General features: G+C 32.5%; 1 protein-coding gene across 1 annotated transcript; it reads right to left on the bottom strand.

Moving 5' to 3' along the window:
- Positions 1–552: 552 nt before the first annotated feature.
- Positions 553–1,142, bottom strand: LOC110944580 (uncharacterized mitochondrial protein AtMg01250-like). Its single transcript, XM_022186238.1, has 2 exons — positions 1,111–1,142; positions 553–1,042 (listed from the first exon to the last, which is right to left on the bottom strand). The coding sequence occupies exons 1-2, from the start codon at positions 1,140–1,142 to the stop codon at positions 553–555; spliced, it is 522 nt and encodes a 173-aa protein (XP_022041930.1).
- Positions 1,143–22,411: the final 21,269 nt, after the last annotated feature.

Here is a 22,411-nt window from a genome sequence, read left to right as displayed (position 1 = left end):
CTCAACCATACATCACCCCAAAAACTAATCTAGTTCCCGTCTCCTAAGACGCCGACAAAGAACGAATTAAGAGACGACCCATTAGAAATTCTTTTTTCCCCGACTTTGACTATAGATTTCCAACACCCGTACAACGACACGTTACAAGGGAGCATAGCCCAAGGCCTACTCGACCCATGACAACCCATGATGATCTTCTTCCATAAACTATTGCCATCACTTTTAAACCTCCAAGTCCATTTTAATAACAACGCGTCGTTCACCTCTTGTAACTTAGCGACGCCCAAACCCCCTTTTTGTTTCGGAGAAGTAACGACTTCCCATGCCACCCAAGAAATCTTTTTCTCATCACAACTTCCCGCCCATAAAAATCTTCTCATAATGGATTCAATAGAATCTATGACTGCCTTAGGGGCTTTGTAGAGAGAAAAATAATAAATAGGTAAATTTTCCAAAACCGGTTTAATAAGAACCAAGCGACCTCCAATGGATAGAGTTCTAGCTTTCCAAGAGACAAGCTGATTTCTAACCACCTCAATAACTGGGTTCCAGTTAGTTACTAACCTGAGACATCTTGGCACCAACTTGAATGCCGAGATAGTTGAAGGGAAAACCACCTCTTTTGCACCCCAAGAGCTCCATCATATTGTCCACCTCCCTATCCTCCACGCCCACTCCAAAGATATTAGACTTATGTAGGTTTATACGGAGACCCGAGCAAAGATAGAAAATACGAAGAACTCTAGCGATGCTCTGAATATTATCACGAGTCCATTCACCCATAATGAGGGTGTCGTCAGCAAAAAACAAATGGGACAACTCAGCTTCATTACTCGTGATGCACACCCCTTTAAAAATACCAATCTGTTGAGCTTTTTTCAACAACCACGACAGAGCTTCCATCACGATTAGGAAAAGAAAAGGAGACAAAGGATCTCCTTGTCGGAGACCTTTTTCACACCTGAAATCGAAAGTCGGAGACCCGTTAACCAACACCGCGGCTCTAGCAGAAACACAAACGCCTTTAACCAACACCGCGGCTCTGAATATTAAAATGTGTATTATTTTTATACGTATAAAAAATATGCATATACTTTAATAATTAATCACATTAATAATAATGTGAATTCAAAATTGGACATTGTATTGTATAATATATAACATACTCAAGAATAAAAATGGTTTTTGATCCATAAACAAATCTACAGTGAAGAAAATGACATATATTTTGAACTTATTGGGGATACATGGTTGTGAAATTGCGATATACAGTGACTACCTTCAACTTGATTTGGTAATGGTAAATTTTTTTAATGATTTGGAGAATTATGCATATAAATTGGGATATTGGGTAAAATAAATATATAAATTCCCTAGAAATGAATTGAGGGTTCTAAAGACATGTGTTCAGCAAATATATGATTCCTCAATAGCTTCCACAGTTTCATCTCAAGATCTAAACGGCCGAATAAAAGGTCAAGGTCGAGGAAATTAAGGAGACGTTGTTTTGGTGGATTAAGAGAAAATCAAAATGGAAGCAGATTAACTGGAACGAGTGGTTAAAGGGAATTGATGTTGGTTTATTTGTTTAGCACTGTATATTTTGTTTCTTTGGCTTATGTTTGGTGTTCTCTGTACTGTTTAGCTTGCCCCCTAGCAGCTTGCTGGGAGTTTGCTTTTGTTTGTAAGAACATACGGTGTGGGCGTAGAAGCCCCTCCACGCCGGGAACACCACCCTGCTTATGGCGTGGAGGGCCGCGTTGTGGGTGGTGCTTGAGGATTTCCACTTGTGTGGGGGCAAATGTGAGAGTGAGGTGGAGATTCTTGATTGGTGGGTGTAGTTTAGGTTTGTTTGATTGGTTAATGTTTATTTTTTTTAATTTTTTTATTCTCTTCTAGTGCACTTTCCCACCCCATGTTTTTTTCTCCACGTCACCATGCTGACGTATTTACCACATCACTCCACAAAATAAAATAAAATAAAATAAAATGAATTTGATTTATCGTTACAGGTTCTTTAAGGGTTTGTTTAGTGGAAACGTCAAACATCTTTCTTTACAATTGTTTTTACATACATGTGATATTTCTATTTTGGGCCTTATATATCAAATTGTTAATTTAGGCGGTTCGTAAAACTCAAAGATACGATGGGCTGATTGATATATTAACAACACTATATGTGTTAGATCTCTTACAAAGATGATGAAATTGAGAATTTCTTTTTTTTTTTTTTGTTGAATTAGGTATATAGCTGGACAATTTGTTGATAATTGAAATATCTCGTCGTAACGCACGGGTAAGCATCAACTCGTTACATTTAATTACTAACGATTTTGATTAATAGATTATATAATAGTAATAGTAATAGTAATTTGTAATTTTAGATTATAATGTAAAAAAATAACTTTTTTTAAGTAAATGGGGTGTGTGTATCAACTTGACTATGTTTGTGCCGTGTCTGGTTCAATATGTTTGCACGTCTTTCAAGACCATGTAAAAATAATAAAACTATATCAGGTTTAACCCGTTAATTCATAAACGTAACTCATTAAGATTCTGATTTTTACCCACTTGAATTCTAAAGAAATAAAAAACGTTTTCTAACACGCTTTGCGCATTTTGTAAGGTGTGGGACCTTAAAATACTGATATATCTAAATCAACATGTCTAGCATTATTTGAAACCATGGGTTTCTTATGTATTACATCATTTTTATATGACGTCACTGATTCAAAGCGGTCATGCTGTCACGGTGGTCCATGGAAATTTTGATGCAACTTTTTAGTGTATTTTTTTTTAAATACTTGTCAGTAAGTTAAAACGTTATAGAGTAAATTACAAAATTGTCCATATGAATAATAGAAATTCTAATCCTTTACTTTTTTGAAAATTTACTTTTAGAGTTAATAATATCATTACTCTCTATGTTTTATAGAAAGTAACAAGGTCAGATATTAATAGTTTAAAATCATATTCTGACAGTCATAACTTTTCATTTTGTAACAACCTAAAGTATTAACACTAACTTTTGTTAACTTTTCTGTTAAGTTATAGGAAAATTACTAAAATACCCTTTTACAAGTACAAGGGCCTTTTATGTAATTAGTTTTATTTTAATTCAGGGACCACTTGTGCAATTACTCTGCATATGCAATAATTAACGACCGCGTGGACCAACCATGAATTAACACATACTCTTCACGTTAAAAATGCTCTTTCATAACTTTGATTAAGAAGTAGGCTCACTAATCAATCACAAATGTTAATTAAATAAATTGCTTATACGAGATGTATGAAAATCTTAATTTTTTTATTAAAAAAGTTATTCATTGTGGCAAAATTCTTTCACAAAGTCTTCATGATCAACTAGAGACTACAATCAAATAACGGATTAAGGAAGATTACATATTTTTCTTTCATCAAGGTCTATTCCCAGAAGAAGAAAAAAAAAAAAACATTACAATTTCACCATTTAAATTCAAACAAAAAACCCCAAAATTTAAAGCCATTAGCAACCCATAAAAAACGTAACTGAAAACCCAATAACTTCATATCGTAAAAATTCAGTCTTCTCCGCCCTGATCCGTCGATGCATGCGATGTTTCCCACTCAGTTCTGCTGACATGGAATCTCCAGGAGAATATTTCTCTATCCCTCTTTTGTTCCCACTTTCCAATACACACATGTGCATGGACACTGGTAAGGAGAATAACGACAGGAGAAAATGGGAATGTCATGTCATACTTGCAATGCTTCACCTCAAACGAAACAACAAAGAAAGAAAACAATTTTAGGACCCCATGCCTCTCTCTCTTTCTTGCTTAAACAAAACCCACCGGTAACAAAAAGAATCAGATCTTCTTCTCTTGCCGGAACCGGACCTTGCAACGTCAACCACAGTCGTCACCGTCGTGTTTTTGGGTAGAACCCTAACACCGCCACCGTGTTTCCGCTCCTGCCTCCCTCTCTACCGTAATTTATTTCTCTATTGGTCTCTCTCTCATTGCATACATATATAGATTCATTACACAAGTGGTCCTTAGATTAAAATAAAGTTAATTATATAAAAGGCCCTTGTAATTATAAAAAGGTATTTTAGTAATTTCATTCTAATTTAACAGAACAGTTAACAAAAGTTAGCGTTAGTACCCTAAGTTGTTACAAAATTTAAGTTAAAACCCTAGAATGTGATTTTAAACTATTAGTACCTGACAATTCTACTTTTCATAAACCACAGAGACGACTAACGTTGTAATTAACTCTTTACTTTTAAGTTTTGGTTCAAAGTAGTCTTGTAGTCTTTACGTCATTTATTTAATATATATAACTTGAAAGTAGGTATAAACAGTGATTTTATTTTTAATGATATATATTTTTTAATATTTTATTATTTAATATTACAATACTTTATTATTTTATTTATTTTAAGTTTTAAAATATTTTTTCCTTTGTTAAAATCATATTTCCTTTATCATTTATTTTTTTGTTTTTTGTTTTTTAAAATTATATTTCATTTATCAACTAATTTGATATCTCTTCAATAACTTCCGTTCGTTAATTTTTTTCACTCGACATATGGTATAAATTTTGTTAAAAACGAACTTGTATTCAAAATTGAGTATTTATTTTTTTATCATAAAACTGTACGATGATAAAGTAAACCGATTTTAATGGTTTGACTTTCTAAATAACATGATTCATTTTCAAATAACGTTTGTTTTACATTATCTTTTGTTCGGTTTTGCCGCAACGTGCGACGTCAACAAGTGTAATTGAAAAGTGATCACTAATAGAAATTTGATTTTTATCATAATATATATAGTTTTTTTCTGTACTTTTATCATTTCAATATTACAATAGATTACTATTATAGTTACTTTAACCTTAAACATATTTATTTAATTTTAACTATTAATGATTTTCTTCTTTTAATGATACTGTCTCAACAACAACAGTGTCGTACCGTATAACGTCGGTATAGTTTTTATTATTATTAGCATAATTGTGTGCTTATTATTATGTACAATTCGATAAAAGTTCTATTTGAACGAGCCATATATATAGTTGATTTTTTTTATCATCGCAAACCGAACATATACCGACCAAACAACACTGGTAACGATACCGTATTCGTTTTTTGTAGTTTTTTGGACGCGGCGGTATAAAATTCAATGAACACAAAGTTATATTCGCAATGAAGTTTTTTTTTGTATCGTAAGCTATATCGAGTGTTTGTGTAAAACCGATATCGTAACAGATAGATACCGACCGAACAACACCGAACTGATATTGGTATTCGCTTTAATTGTTTTCAGTTGATGTAAAATACGTGTCGATTGGCAACGATTGTTACGACGAGTACTGTAATGAACCAGATCGATAATTACCAATGGCCCGCAGCGAAGCGCGCAGTAATCACACTAGTGGGTGTTAATTTTAGAGGCATTGAGTTTCGTGTTCTTTATCTAACTGATCGTCATGCTACATATGCAAACTCGGTAGATAGTGTTCGTTTTACAGATGGAATGGATTCTGAATGAAATTGGAACTGATTCTAAATCACCGGTTCACCTCTTTCTTTCTATATACAAGATAGTTATGTCATTTTATATGTTATATTCCAATTAGAGAAAAATGTTCGGATAGTCCCTGTGGTTTGTCCATTTTTCACCTTTAGTCCCTAACTTTCTAAAATTACAGCTATAGTCCCCAACCTTTGCAATTTCGTTCCCAGATAGTCCCTATCGCGGATGGGGGTTAGTTTTTGGTGTTAGGTGGATGTGAAATGACCAAAATACCCTTAATTAAGGAAATAGATGGGTGGACCCCATCCTCAACCTCACATCTTCTTCAATCCACAAAACACACCACCTGCAACATACCATCCCACCCTATCATTTTTTTCCTGATTTTAGTTCCAATTTAGTGTTCAATAGTAATATCTTTGGATTTAAGAACTTTTTGGGTTGTTGCTCAAACCTAGCATATGAAAAGGTCTTTTTAAACGCAACACCATTGACGAGAAATGAATCCCGCATCGTACCACCAGGAACCTACAAAAAGGAACTCAAATTACAGATGTGGATGGTGGTGGCGACATATACAAAATTTGACTCATCTTTTGGTCAACACGTTTGAAAATTGCCCTCAGTTGTAATGATTGAAAAGTCCTTGTTCACTTTGAATCAATATGTTTGACTCTGCTTTGATTGAATTTTATTGTTTGTTAAACAAACAGTGTATTATTACAGATTGATGAAAACCACCTCATGGCGGAGTGTGGATTTGCAGGTGCTTGTGTGGAAGGTGGAGACGATGGCTCGAGGCGGTGCCGGATAATTGTCGGAATTCACCGGAGATGGTGTTCGTTTGGAAGGAGGAAGATGACAGGGTGGGGTGGTATGTTGCAGGTGGTGTGTTTTGTGGATTGAAGATGTGAGGTTGAGGATAGAAGAAGATGTGAGGTTGAGGATAACCCATCTATTTCCATAATTAAGGGTATTTTGGTCATTTCACATTCACTTAACACAAAAAACTAACCCCCATCCGCACCAGGGACTATCCGGGAACGAAATTGCAAAAGTTGGGGACTATATCTGTAATTTTAGAAAGTTAGGGACTAAAGGTGAAAAATGAGCAAACCACAGGAACTATCCTAGCATTTTTCTCTTCCAATTCCATTAAGAATTATACCAACCAAACATTATGAGATTTTAAAAAAAAAAAATTCTTTATAATCTAATTCCATTATATTCCATAAAAGGAACTTATAGTGAAGGAATGCACGACGGGAACCAACCTCCTGTGTTTATTTGTATTAAATTGAGGGCCCTAATATTAATACATGCTAAAATCTTATTTACACATGGTGTATACGGGCCGTATACAGTTATACGGCCCGTATATAATAAAATAAAACTAACAAAGTCTGTGCCTTCAGACTTTGTCAGTTTTTTTTCATTCCATACGGCCGTATAACTGTATACGGCCCGTATACACCATGTGTAAATAATTTGCCTGGTCGTATACAATGGATACGAATAATTTATACGGGCCATATACAGTTATACGGCCCGTATGAAAAGAAATTAGATTTTACCCAAAGTATTTAATGGATTTAAGGTGTCAATCACACGAGACATTTTACAGTCGTTAGGTGGTCAAAGCTTTCTAAAAGTAGAAAAAAATAAAACTTTAACAAGTAACAAAGACTGAAAAACAAAAAAAAAAGTGTCGTATGACTGTAATAAAAAGGAAGGGTGAGGCATTTGATGAGAGTTGTAAGGAGAAGCGTTTTAATCACTTGTTTTCAACGGGGATGTAATGCAATGATTACACAGGGTGATATGAACCCAAACCAACTGCTTTGTCTTGAGTCGTCGGGAAAACTTTTCCTCAGGGGAGGGTGAGTAGTATGAGTCTGAGTCCATTATGGTTCGTGAATGTTTCAAGGTCTTAAGTGATGGACAATTGGTTAAAAGATGTAGAAGATTTTGTTGGTTTGTTTCCAAGTAGGGTTTAGAATGTTTGAAGTATTCTTGGTTCAATACCAACTCTTCTGAAAGACAAGAATACAACGTTCATGTATCACAAGGAATGACCGATCTAAGGAAGAGAACCTGATTTAGATACACAAATTCATCACCGGTTTCTACAGCACAAGCACATACACAGTTTGTTGGAAGAACCCTACACGTCTTCTACTAGTTACTCTTTTCTTCGATTTCAACAAATCTTTCAAGGTCTTAAGTGATGGACAATTGGTTAAAAGATGTAGAAGAGTTTGTGTAGAGAAGCGTTGGGATTCAAGGGTTTATGAGTAAAAGATGTTAGTTTCTTGACAATATGGTTTATCGACAAATGAAGTATTATCTGTCCTTGCTGCCTCTTCGGTTGGTAAAAGACATAGGATGGTTTCTAATGCAGGCTCTTTGTCAGTTGTGGTTGATTTATAGAACGATCCTTGACTTGAATTTGTGGATTTCGGTTGGATCAGAAAAACTTAAAAAGAGAATCAACTAAAAAAATACAATTGATTACTCGGTCGAATAACCGGTCTGTTAAAGTTGAGCTTCCTGATGCAACTTTCACAGTGGTACCAATGTCCTACTACTACAATCCTTCCAACGCCTAATTCCGATACAACCCTCGATGTTGATGAGTGAAAGAGTTAACATTCTGATTCAGATTCAGGAAGCAGATGTTGATGAGTGAAACAGTTAACATTCTGATTCAGATTCAGGAAGCAGATGTTTATGAGTGAAAGAGTTAACATTCTGACAATATGGTTTCTCGACAAATGAAGTATTATCTGTCCTTGCTGCCTCTTCGGTTGGTAAAAGACATAGGATGGTTTATAATACAGGCTCTTTTAGCGAAGCGTTGGGATTCAAGGGTTTATGAGTAAAAGATGGTAGTTTATTGACAGTATGGTTTCTCGACAAATGAAGTATTATCTGTCCTTGCTGCCTGAGAAACTAACAAGGTAAACCTGAATTTTCAAGGTAAACCTGAATTTTCAAAATTTTTTACCATGCGTATACGGGTCGTATACCTTTTATACGGCCGTATACGACTGGTAAAAAATATATTTACCGATCGTATACTATGTATACGAACGATGTATACGGGTCGTATATTGTTATACGGCCCGTATACTATGGGTAAAAAATGGTAAAAATTGGTTTATTCTCTTTAATCTATTAGAACGATCATTGTCTTGAGAACCTGATTCTGATTTAAACAATGGAATTTGTGGATCAACAGAAATAACTGAAAATAACTCGCCATTCTCTTGCATCTGTATACGTTGATTGTGGATTTAAGTTGCAAGAATTGTGTCTGTCGCATGGACTCAGACTCATACTACTAGCAGAAGAACCCGACACGTCTTCTGTGATGATTCGAAACATTCCGAATCATGCCGTTTTTTCTCTTCCGGTTACCAGGCCGAAGAACCCGACACGTCTTCTGTGATGATTCGAAACATTCTGAATCATGCCGTTTTTTCTCTTCCGGTTACCAGGCCTATCATCTCCGTCTACGTTTGGTTTCAGCTACTGGAGTGAAATATTTGTTGGAATTTGTGGACCAACTGAAATAACTGAATACAACCGGTCAAATCACACACTATATAAAGTGTAAAGTTATCGTGTGTTGTAGCTTGTAATAGATTAACTAGACCCCTCAAGTTGTCATTCATAACAACTAAGCGTCTGGAGAAGAGTATGTTGATATAGGAGAGTTAATGCAATTTTACAAGCATTTTACAAGTTCATCACCGGTTTCTACAGCACAAGTTCATCACCGGTTTCTACAGCACAAGCACATGGAAAAACAAGGACCATTCACCTCTTTCAACCTACCAAAACACCAAAATCCGTACCGGTGATTGTTTATCCATACTATTCTTCATAGCCATATTCCCACTCACAAGTTGTTGATACTGAGCTTCCTGATACATATCGTTCGTAAGAAACTTTTCGTGCACTGAACCTTCAGTTGTGTACTCTTCAATCTTCTTGAGTATTTTTCTAACTTTATGCTTGCATCCACCACAGTGAATATTAACTTTGAGTGAAAGAGTTTGGAAACTGGACGGTAAAAACGAAGTAACTGTTGGAATTTGTGGATTTCGGTTGGTTCAGAAACTTATCAAGAGAAGCAACTAAAAAATACAATTGATATCTCTTCATGTTACGTAGAATGTTCTAGAAATTGAAGGAAAAGGAAAAGATTTGTTCAAATCAAATTCAACAGAGATAACTTAATACAATCGGTCAAATCACACACTATATAAAGATTACAGAGGTTTTTACCATATGTATACGGGCCGTATACGGTTTATACGGCCGTATACTCTCGGTAACAAAATTTTTTACCGATCGTATACAATGTATACGAACGATGTATACGGGTCTTATATTGTTATACGGCCCGTATAGTATTGGTAAAAAATGGTAAAAATTGGTTTATTCTCTTTAATCTATTAGAACGATCCTTGTTTTGAGAACTTAATTCTGATTTAAACAATGGAATTTGTGGATCAACAGAAATAACTGAAAATAACTCGCCATTCTCTTGCACCTGTGTCCGTCACGTGATAGAAGACATGTCGGGTTCTGCTAGAAGAGTATAAGTATTCTTGGTTCAATACAAACTCTTCTGAAAGACAAGAATACAACGTTCATGTATCACAAGGAATGACCGATCTAAGGCAGAGAACCTGATGTAGATACACAAATTCATCTGTTCATCATTGTGTGAGATTAGCCAAACGAGGATGAAAGATACTCAAACCATTTGATCCCGTTGTTGCAAACTCCTTTAATGTGAGATTCTTCAAGTTTGCACATTTTGAGAAAATACCAATGTGTTTGTCAGCTTCGTCAACACACAAAGTGACATAATGACGTGGAAAAACAAGGACCAGATGTCGATTGTTGAAAGTTTGAACTGATTATTTGTTATCAGGTGAGTTCCAAGCATTTTATCGTGTGTTGTAATTTTAATGAAGCAATGAAGATTGAATATGCACTAGGGTTTTTTCTCTTCCGGTTACCAGGCCTATCATTTCCGTCTACGTTTGGTTTCCTCAACGAAGAACCATCAGCCATTATCTGCCCTTTTTCCTTTGGTTTCTGGTTGATTTTGAGGGTGAGGGTTTTGCATTGATTCCTACGCTCCAATCATCTGCTTCCTCAACGAAGAACCATCAGCCATGGATGTGACACACACAGATAGATAAGTTGTCACAGTTGTCAAGACTGTTTGTCGGGTTTCCAATGCTCACACAGGGTGATAAACAACGATGATACGAACATATGTGTTTCGAAATAGGCTTTGTTCTTGGTTTAATGAAGTTACACGTAACATCTACTTATATTCAGATTTAAACAATGCCGGCCTCAACTGAGATAACGGACATCCATCAAGCTCAAAAAGAAAACTTGTGTTTCCCATAGTCACAAAAGATTGCGGTTTGTATTTCGCATAGCCACCGTTTCCGTAGTAAAAAACGGTTGCGGTTTGTATTTGGCATAGCCACCGTTTCCGTGGTAAAAACGGTTGGCTTTGCAAATTCAATCTTCAATACTTCATTAAAATACCACTAGTAGAAGAACCCGACACGTCTTCATGTTACGGAGAATGTTCTAGAAATTGAAGGAAAAGGAAAAGATTTGTTGAAATCGAATTTGACAACTATGACAGCTTATTAAAGGTAGCAATCACCTCCAATCATTTCCTGGTCAAATCACACACTATAAAGTTTAAAGTTATCGTGTGTTGTAGTTTGGAAAGATGACCGAACAGAGATCTGAATAACAAACTGTGGAGAACTTGTTTGTGTCGGGTTCTTCTGCTAGTTACTTGATCAACGGACTGATCGGTAACGTTACTCTACTTGTGCTCCGATTTAAGCGGCGTGTTCCGATCAACGTTGTTTAAAGGTGATGAACATGGTTTTCGTAACCGGTTCGGACCGGCTGGTTCAACCGGTCCAACCGGGGTTCGGTCCCTCAGCAAATATCACAAAAACATGTGTATTGTCACCAAAAGTCAAAACATTAACAGATCATAAGTGTTGTGTTTGATTTTATGAAGAGTTTTTCTGTGATGATTCGAAACATTTCGAATAACTAGCAGAACCCGATCCACTTACATTCGAATAACGCTGAGAATCCACAACGCTTATGGCCAGATTCTTTCCTTCAATCTTGGCAAAATCAATGTCTGCTTGTTTTATTATCACGAAAGTACTGAACAACCGAGATAGACACAATAACAACAGTCTATTTGCTTCGTCCACTAGAACTATTTGTGTATGCATTCTTTTGGTAGTTAACAACGCTAATTAGAAGAGTCCGGAGATAAGGGTTTTTCTTTGAGAGAGAATGGAACAGATTTGTGGTTTGATTTTATGAAGAGATTAGAAACCCTAGAATGATGGTGTTTTTACGGGAAAAAACGTGATAAATGAAACCCTAGAATGATGGTGCTTTTACGGGAAAAAACGTGATAATTGAAAAACATCAATCTATACGGCCCGTATACAGTTATACGGCCCGTATACATTTGGTAAACATCAAAAACCTAAGAAATAAATCCATTGAGCCGTATACTTTTTATAAATCATATACACTTGTATACGGCTCGTATAACTATATACGGGCCGTATATAATAAAAACAAAAAAAACATTCTCTGCGCATTTTCCTTTTCAAAAACATTCTATACGGGCCGTATATTTTGTATACGACCCGTATACACTAGGGATGTGAAAATAAGATCTAGGGGGTGTGGGAATAAGGGGAGCCTAAATTTATCTATCCAAACACGAAGCCACTTAAAAGTTAATATTGTGATCCAAACAAGGCACGAGTAATCTAATTATCTAAAAAAGTCAATTTTATAGGTTGACGGTCGACCGAATATTATATTTTCAACATATACATTTACAAGTTGCTTACGTTATCGGGGAATTGTTTTGTTATGTGGTTGGTCATTTTTGGCGGCCACTTTTTGACTTTTGTTTTTTTTTCTTTTTTCATATAATAGTTATTTTTTATAGGTGATGTCAAATTACAATTTTATCCCAGGTGTAAATTTACGATTTCGCCCTTGATTCAAAATAAAATTTTGCTTTTGCCCTTTGCTTAAATTTATGATTTTGCCCTCAGTTATAAAATACAATTTTGCCCCCAGTTCAAAATAAAATTATGGTTTTGCCCTCAGCTAGAGTCCTGCCAAGTTACGATTTGGTTCCCAGTTTAAAATTATGATTTTGCCCCCAGCTAAAAATTACGATTTTGCCCGCAGCTAAAATATTACGATTTGCCCCCATTTCAAAATAAAAAAAAATGGTTTTGCCCTCAGTTCAAAATATTATTTTATCTCCATTTTAAAATTACGATTTTACCTCCGCTAAAAATTGCAATCTTGCCATCGCTTTTTTTTTCTTTGGCAAAACCATGGTAGTGTTTTATTTTACTTTGTTGACTTAATTTTGTTTTTATTCATGCTAAACAGCTGCCTAGCACTCGCTAATTGGTCCTGACAAATTATTGTTTTGCCCCCAACTCTAAATTACACGCTTGTCATCGTTTTAGTTAAATTTTTTTTTCATAACTATGGTACTGTTTTTCTTTAATTGGTTAACTTGATGTATCTTTTTTGATATCGTGTTATAGGTAGCATGTATAACTAACCGACATAAAGGCGTACATGTTATTAACCTAAGAAATACTCGGTTTAGCGCCCCGCAACGCGGGCGGCGCATAACTCTAACTGCCTAACACTGGCTCATTAGTCCTGAAAAATTACAGTTTTGCTCTGAGCCCAAAATTACGGTATTATCATCGTTTTTTTTTTCATAGCAAAATTATAGTAGTCTTTTTTTAATTGATTGAGAATTATTCGGCCATTGCCCCGCAACGCGGACAACGCATCTACTTGTATATATACAAAAACCAAAACTTCTTTACAAAATATTCTCAGATTTTGTATAATATACAAAGGCACCGTTTCATTTTGATTGTTTTTCTCTCTGAGACCATGTGTAGTGGTTTGGGTGATTAATGCCTTTACCCTAAGGCGTTTTCCGCCATGTGGCAGTACAGTCAGCAAGGGGCATTATTGGGCGTTTTTCTAAAATGGGTGTAGTGGGGATGTGGGCATTATGTTAAAGGGTGTAAATAATTAAATAAAAATAAAAAAATCAACAAAAAAATCTATTGGATTAAAAAAGGGAATATTAAATGCTATTGGCCAAACACAAATGTTGATGGCATGATTTAAAACACGCCAAGGGAAATTTTTTGCCAAAAAACGCTAAATAACGCCCATGTGTAGTGGTTGCCGGGCGTGATTGGGCGTTATTGGGGGGGAGAAAACGCCTAAATCTAGCCCACTACAGATGGTCTTAGATGAATGGATGGATGAATAATATTTAAGAAAATTGAAAATGTTGGGAATTGTAAAATTACGAGAGAAGTTGAAAAGTTTGAAATCGTGGGTAAAGTTTTTGAAGTATTTTTCTCGATTTTTCAAGATTAAAGTATTTGTATTTTACTCTCAAAGATGTTTGCATCAATTTCTATACTTTCCTTTTGCTTTCTGCTTTCGTTTTGCGTCAATTTTTTTATACATTTATTTTGCATCAGTTTTAAATATGGCTTTATGCTTTCATGGATTATTTTTTTATATGTTTGCAACAATTTAGTATATGAGCATTCGTTGAAACTTTAAATGTCTTTTAATTTTTTAATTAATGAAGTTACGTTTTGATATTTTGATTATATTTTGAAAAAATTACCAATGAAACTTACATCCTCTAAATAAGTTTTGTTTATAAAAAGAATGAGTTTCAATTGACGTCAAACTTCATACTGTATAATCTATATATATTAATAAAGGAGATGATTTGGGCTATTTGTCCTTGAATGGTGAAGCCAAATTGATGATGTGGCATCCATTTGTTTAGTGGACTTTGATTTTGGGAGGGAATCCATCCAAACTCTCAATACACAAAAAAAAAACTCATTGGGCACGGGATCCGAATTTGATTCGGGTCACCCATCTCTCAAATTTGGATCGTATATATTCTCTTTCTCATACCACATCGCGTATTACATCTCACTTTCTTGAAACCCTAAATCTGAAAATACCTCTTCTTCTTCAATTGTTCTTCGCCGATTCGTCATTCTCAATGACCAGGTATAAGTACTTATATGATTGTTTATTGTAATGTTTAATCTATTGTATCTTCTTCAGACCTAATCATCTCGATTCTCTCATTGATCGTCCTTTTTTCTGATAAAGTTGATTGTGTTTGTTGAATGTTTCAACAGTTGGATTTTGTTTCAATCGATCTTAACAGTAAGCTTCTTATCTATCTTTGATTATTCTGATCCATTGATAATATTCGAAACCCTAAGATTTACCGTGTTTGTTGTGTGTTTCAACAGTTGGATTTGTTTCCATCGATCTTCAGCAGCCTAAGATTGACATGTACATTTTATTGAAGTTCTATTACAATATTTGGTCTTTGATTTGGAATATTAGTTGTTGTATGATTAAGCTCATTAACCATCTGTCTAATTATTACAGCATAAGCTTCATTGTAACATTTAACCCTAATTATCATTCTCTCCTAATCGATTTCAGATTTCCAGAGCATATTCAAAGATCATCCAAATCAAAGGTATCAAAATCTTATTCTTGATGTTTTACTTTAGATCTTCTTTGTAAAAAATTGATTCGAAACCATCAGTGTGTTTCATCGATTAGGTTAAACTTAAATGATATTATTTTATGATAGCTGAATCTTCTCCACTTCTATCATCTCAATCATTGTTGCAAATGCTCAAGAACTATTCTTGCATATCATCAAGAACACTTCAATTTCTTATTTGTCGTTAAGATTATCAGTTTTTAATAATGATTTTGAACGTCGTTTTTTATTGTTATCCTAATGTCGATTTTCAAGAACAATACCCAATATCGAAGAAATCATAGGTATGTTTATCGTTGAGTCGTCTCTTTTTTGTTCTTATTAATTTAATTTTGTTTCCCAGCCTTATTTTGTTTTGATCGGTTAGGTTAAGGTAGAAGGATAGATGTTTATGTTCAACTTTTAAAATATGTGTTTTTGTTTAGATTTGATTTGATTCCATATATATGTTATGATGATTTGTAATTATTATTTTGTTTTATTATTTGAAAGTTGAAACGCTTCTTCACAGAAGCATAAATTTATGTTTTATTCAAGATTTTTAATGTAAAACATAATAATATGATATTTCCTTAGAAAGTAGTTTTTCTTTTTTCTTTTTTTAAAGAAATCATTTTTTTGTTTGTTTGGATTGGTGTTGATATTTTAAATTATGTTTCATTATTGTGCTTAAAGTTGTGCAGATTAGAGAAGATTATTGAAACACCATATATGTATTATTATTGAAAACTTATTGATGTTAAAAATAATGTTTGTTTGGATTTGTATTGATCTTTGAAATTATGTTACATATGTTTGCAGGTTGTTATCAAGAAAATATATGACCATAATGCAACCAATGTTGGTGACGAAGGTGGCTTTGCTCCTAATATTAAGGTAATTATGCTTTAACCATTTTCATATATTATTATGATATTCATTTTTAAGTTTTTGATCAATTTCAACATGAATATTTGTTCTTCGTCTTTGTGATATTTGTAAGTATGGTAATAATTCAAATTCTGTTCCTTTACTTTACTGAGAACATTCAGTACTACATAATTTATAAATACACATTAACTTTTTTTGTTCTATATTACATGTAAATTTTAATTTTAATATTATTAGATTTTTTAGTGGCAAATTAAAATTTTAACTTTCAGTCCATTCCTAATTTAACCTTAACTACTTTTTTTTTTGTAAATTTAAGCTGACAATAAAGTTTGTAAAGTTTTAAATTAATATTGTTTGAACATCTTTCCTAATTTAACATTAACTAATTATGTTAATAATTTAAAGAGTTAATTGCGTGGATGGTCCCTGTGGTTTCACGTTTAGTCCCCACCTTTTGGAAATAGCAGGTATGCTCCCTATGGTTTATCATTTTGTTACTCGGATAGTCCCCTGACATTGATCCTATATTTTTGGTATGTTTCTTTAGTTTTCTGTTTTTTTTAATTAGTAATATATGTTCTGAATGATTGATTGTTTGTATTTTCCCATGGTGAATCCTCAATCTTTTTTGAAATTCGGACTCGGAATGTTCGTCTACCAAAACAGGTTAGTTAAACGTTGTTGGTATTGTTTTTTTTATACTCTTTCTTATTTCTTATTAAATTTTCTGTTTAGGCATAATTTTGAAACTTTATGTCATTATCTTTTGAAGTTCATATTGTTAGTTTTGCCAGTTATGAGTTTTTCTATTTAGGTTTAAAGATACCTTTAGTTTCTTTCTAAAGATGTTTTTGTTTCCATAAACACATTACTGTTTTTAAGGTTAATTTTTCTATTCTCAATTGTAACTTTGTTTCTGTAATTAGACATTGTTTCTATAAATAAGTCACCATTATATTTAAAAAAAATTCCTTTATTCCTTTGCAATTATGGATCCTAAAAACAACGATCCAATCGTTTTTCAATTTGATTGATGACTATGATCCTATATTTTTTTATATGTTTCTTTGGTTTTCATTTTATCAACAGACAATAAGTTATTTAAGATTATATGTTTTTTGTTTCGATTCATAGGAAATACCGTATGATTTTGCAAGCTTATTGTAGGAAGGAAAAGTTCCATATGGTCAATGTCTTGAACTTATTGATGATGACTTATGCAACTGCAGGAGTCTGAATCTTCTTCGAACACAAGAGGTAAGTTTAATTTTATCGTTTTTTGGTGTTTTTTGATCCGGTATAATGATAGTTTTCATCGTTTATGTTAATCTCTATAATTTTTAAGTTATTTTGTTTATTATTTTGGCAAATCTAACTATGATATTTTTTGAAATTTGAAAATCTTAGTTTTTTTTACTAATAAATTTTGTATTGTATTAATATGTATTAATGATTCTTTTGTTTTGGTTTTTTATTTCTGTTTTTCTTTTTTCATGATTAAGTAATAAATTTTATATTGTGTTAATTTTGAATCCATTAAAGATTATGTAAATTTTTAGTGTGTGATATGTTTTTACGAAATATTTATTGTGTTTCTAAAAATAAATAGGTTTTAAATTTTTTTGAAACCGTTCATTTTTAATTATTTGTTTTAGAAGTTTCTCCCGATATTATAAGTTTGTTTCTATAAATAGTTTACCGTTTTAATTTTTAAAAAGCCTTCATATTTAATTTCCATATATATTGATCAGAGTATCAACTGTTCTTCATTTTAAAGCTTATTGAGGAAGATGACCCATTATTTTTGATATGTTAATTTGTTTTCTAATTATTATTATTTTTGTCATCGTTTTTTTTCTTCTTATTTTGTTAAATTTAATTACTATTTGTATTAGATTGTTAAACATTTTTTCCCTTATATGTAGTTCAAAGATGATTGGGATAAAAAAACTGAACCGAAAGGGAAAGCAAGTGTTCTTTGTGATGAAAATCAAAGTTCAAAGGTTTGTGTTCATTTACTAAATTATAGGAGTTTGTAACTAACTGAATTATTTTACCTTTATTTTTTCATTTTCAAAGGTTAATGTTTTATGTTTCTTAGGATGATTTTCATCAACAACAACATTTGATTTCCCATTCGGAGATGATCCTATATTGTTGGTATGTTTCTTTGGTTTTCATTTTTTCAACAGACAATAATTTATTTAAGCTTTTATGTTTTTTGTTTCGATTCATAGGAAATACCTTATGAAAATAAGAGCCGAGAAGTCTGGTGATGGTTACAGGTGGTTTTACCAAGTGGTCATCTTTCTTGAAATGAAATCACATCCGGTTCGGCGCCACTTATTAGTTGATTTTATCCTTTTTGTTCGGTTTTTTTTTTCAAAAATTAATAATATATGTTCTGAATGATTTATGGTTTTTTTCTCATGGTGACCATCAATCTTTTGTGACAATCGAACTCGGAGTGTTCGTCAACCAAAACAGGTTAGTTCAATTTTCTTGGTGTTGTTTGTTTATTGATATCTATAGTCTTTGGTTTTAAGTTTTGTCTTTATGCTTTATTTTGAAAGTTTATGTGATTATCTCTTGAAGTTCATATGGTTTGTTTTATCAATTATATATTTTTTTTCTATTTAGTTAGTTGTTAATTCTTTAAGGATACCTTTAATTTCCTTTTAAAGTTTTTTTTTTGTTTCTATAAACAAATTACTGTTTTAAGTTTAATTTTATGTATTCGGAATTATTATTCGGTTTCTGTAAATAGACATTGTTTCTATAAATAGATTACCGTTATATTTTTTAAAAACCTTGCTTACTTCCTTTGTAGTTATGGATCCTAAAAACAACGCTCCTTCATTGTTAAAGTTGATTGATACGATCTTATTAGTTGAACTTTATTTAACATTGTTACTAATGTGGACTTTTTATCTGTAGTCGAAACACAAGGAGAAGCCACAGACTACCGAAAGTCATGTTGAAGAAGGTGTTGCTGGGGATAGTGTTGGTGACTTTCAACTTCCAAATTTTGAGTATATATTTAATGTATGTAACTATGTGTTAATATATGTTAACAAACTTTAACAACCAGTACATTGTTTTATTCTTATATTTTTATATTTTTATATTTATGATGTCATTTTTTAGGATGCTGACGACTACAAGTTTGATCGACATATAGCTGCTCTAATTGAGATGGAAGATGCTAAGAAGCTGGTAAGTGTATGCGTTCAAATTATTAATAGATCTTATTATATCTATTAGATAAGTACACTATTAAATTGTGCTACTATTTTCTTTTATGTAGTTCAATGATTGTTGGAATACAAAGAATGATGCTTTGAAAGAGACTCTGTCTGCTACCTCTCAATGTCATGTAATATTTTTTTATAAGTTTGTTTATATATTATATAGATGTTATTAATTACTTCATGTTATATTTATATGTTTCTTATTCACTGTTGTGTAGGTGGACACGAAAGGGAAGTCTGTGGTGATGAAACTGTTTCTCCAAAGGTTTATATGAACTAATAACATAATTTAATATTTTTTTCAGTATGTACATTGTATTTTTTATCATATTATGTGTTTTACTTTATCATATTTTTTTCTTTTGTTTTATGTCAAAAGCAAGTTTGATATGAATCTCGATAATTTCTTGATACCAAAGAATATATTTCGTTTACACAAGTTGTCCAAGAATTCTCATATCGCCTATCGTACGCGTTTAAACGTTTCGAGGAAGAATGAGTGTGTTGTCATTGATATAATGAAGCCTTCTGAAAACATTACTGTAAGTACACATTGTATAATGTTTACTAATAAAATTCATTCATGAAATCATTATAGTTCTTTTTAATTATGATACTTATTTTATATCTTTTAAATATATAGGTTAAATCAAAGCGTGAGGCTTGCAGATCCACCACGGCGACGGCTGATGTTCGCCGTAAACGTACAATCAAAAGGTTGAAAAACAATTCATTTTTAGAGTTTACCAAAGTGGCTGAAATCAAACTGGTATACGTTATGATATGATTATAACAATTATTACTTATTAAATGTCTACTAATTTTTTGATAAATGAATTTAATAATTAATCCGTTCTGTTCATTTCTCAGCATTTACCGGTTGATGTTTCGAGTGATCTGTCTCTTTCTGTTGACAACTTGCGTGACGTTACGATCCAGAACCTAAGGAGTGAGCTAACTAATATGAACACAAGAGCCGAGAAGTCTGATGATGGTTACAGGTTTGGTTTTACCAAGTGGTCAACTTTCTTGAAATCAAATCACATCTGGTTCGGCGCCACACTTTTCTTTAAGTACGTCAAGTCTTCGCAGCTTTTGATGTTGACCAAATTTGTACAGAAGACTACAAAGAAAAGAGGTCGCGCGTGACGACAAAGGAAATCGTGGTTTTTGTTTGTTGGTTTAGGATGAACAGTTAATGTGGTATTCGTTTTTTGATCATTGGTGGGTATTAGTGAAGGATGGTTGACGGTGGATAGTCGGATATGTTATCGGTAGAACTGTTAGTACGTAAACAAAGCTCTTTTGTTTGAAATCTGATAAATAGCTATTAGTTTTGGTTTGAATGGATAACAAAATTTTGGTATTACCTTCCTTTTCATATTTGTCTTATTTATTTCCACATCAAAAGTTGTTTTGGTTATGATATCGATTCCTACACTCAACCATCCGAACCTCTAAATATATTTGTACGATACAATAATTCTGTTCTATGCTTTATTAATGTTAAAAAGAGTATCTTCACTGTTGGTTTATTATTGTTTAAAAATAAATTTTTATTGGTATGTCAACTTCATAAACTAGCAGTTAACATGTCATATACTATTTATCCATCTATTCGAAACCAATACTGAAATAATGTTAATTGATTTATGTTATCTTATTTTTAAAATTTGGTTTTTAAATGTATATTTTTTAATAAGTTAATATATTTTAGAAAAATTTCATCTATCTCAAACCAATAATGAAACAATACATATATAGATTTTGAGAATATTTATATGTTTTTTTTTTCAAAAAAAAAAGGTGTTAAACAGTATTTGAACTTATGTTGTTATATAATATAAAAGTATGATACTTAAATTGATTTATTTACTAAATTACAATCAATTTTAGCTAATATGGAAACCAATTTTGGTAGACTAATAATTTTGATGAATGTTGTATGTTATATTTGATTATAATCTTTATATATAGAATCTTAAAAAATTTAAAATTACGGTAATTTTCATTCTTTTATAATATAGATATCGAATTTTTAATAATTACAAATAATAGTTAATTTTGTAAAGTCAACCCTTTTTAGTTGATGTTAATATTTATTTGACGTTTTCAAAATTCAAAAGTATAGATGGCTTAAATATGTTAATATTTAGACAGTGATGAGAACATTACTAATAAAATTACCAATGTAGTCTACAAAGAGATATTCTGAAATTTATACTTTCAATATTTTAATATTAACTTCCAACTTTTCTTTTTCTTCATTGATTTTTTTTATGGAATTCATCTTTACTGTTTACTTCAAGATTTAAGGTTACATTAAATTTTTTGTAAATATGAGTTAGAACTTATATAATAAATGCAAATCACATTTAAACAACCATATCTTAATTTGTAAATATATATATTTAAACATCGATAATCAACAAGCATTTATAGTCGATACCATTGTTAGTTATATTCAAAAATATGGTATCTGTCATGATAATATACCACTAATTGTTTTCAAGCTTAAACTACCAACGACGAAAATTGAACATGATAAGAGGAGAACGTGCATGTCCTAAAAAGATACATAAAATCAGTAGCACAAAAGACTCATGATTGGGTGTTTCAGATGAACGTTTAAAGAATATAACATTGTCTAAAATCGAAAACTATGTTATTCGTAATGGATCCAGCTTGCATAGATTCTCACCAATGCCTGTTCCTGACGAAAATTCCACAATATATGAGACCAACAGTCTGATGAACGAGGAGCTTTCATGGGAAATGGATGAAGTTAGGGCTGAGTTCAATAAGCTTCATAATTCTTTAAATGATGATCAAAGAGCAGTGTATAACCAGATAACATATAGCTGTTGTTGTCACGAGGTTGTACCACCCATTCAAGATTCCATATTCCAATTAATCTTACTGAAGATTCCGTTTGCCATATTAAGCCTAATTCTGAAATTGCTATTCTTCTAAACGAAGCCAAGATGATTATTTAGGATGAAGCACCGATGGTACACAAACATGCTTTTGAGGCTCTTGACCATACATTGAAAGAT

Source organism: Helianthus annuus, chromosome 6 (genome assembly GCF_002127325.2).
Source record: "Helianthus annuus cultivar XRQ/B chromosome 6, HanXRQr2.0-SUNRISE, whole genome shotgun sequence".
Classification (NCBI taxonomy): domain Eukaryota; kingdom Viridiplantae; phylum Streptophyta; class Magnoliopsida; order Asterales; family Asteraceae; genus Helianthus; species Helianthus annuus.
The sequence above is the reverse complement of the archived record's forward strand: the minus strand, read 5'-3'. Positions and strand labels throughout refer to the sequence as shown.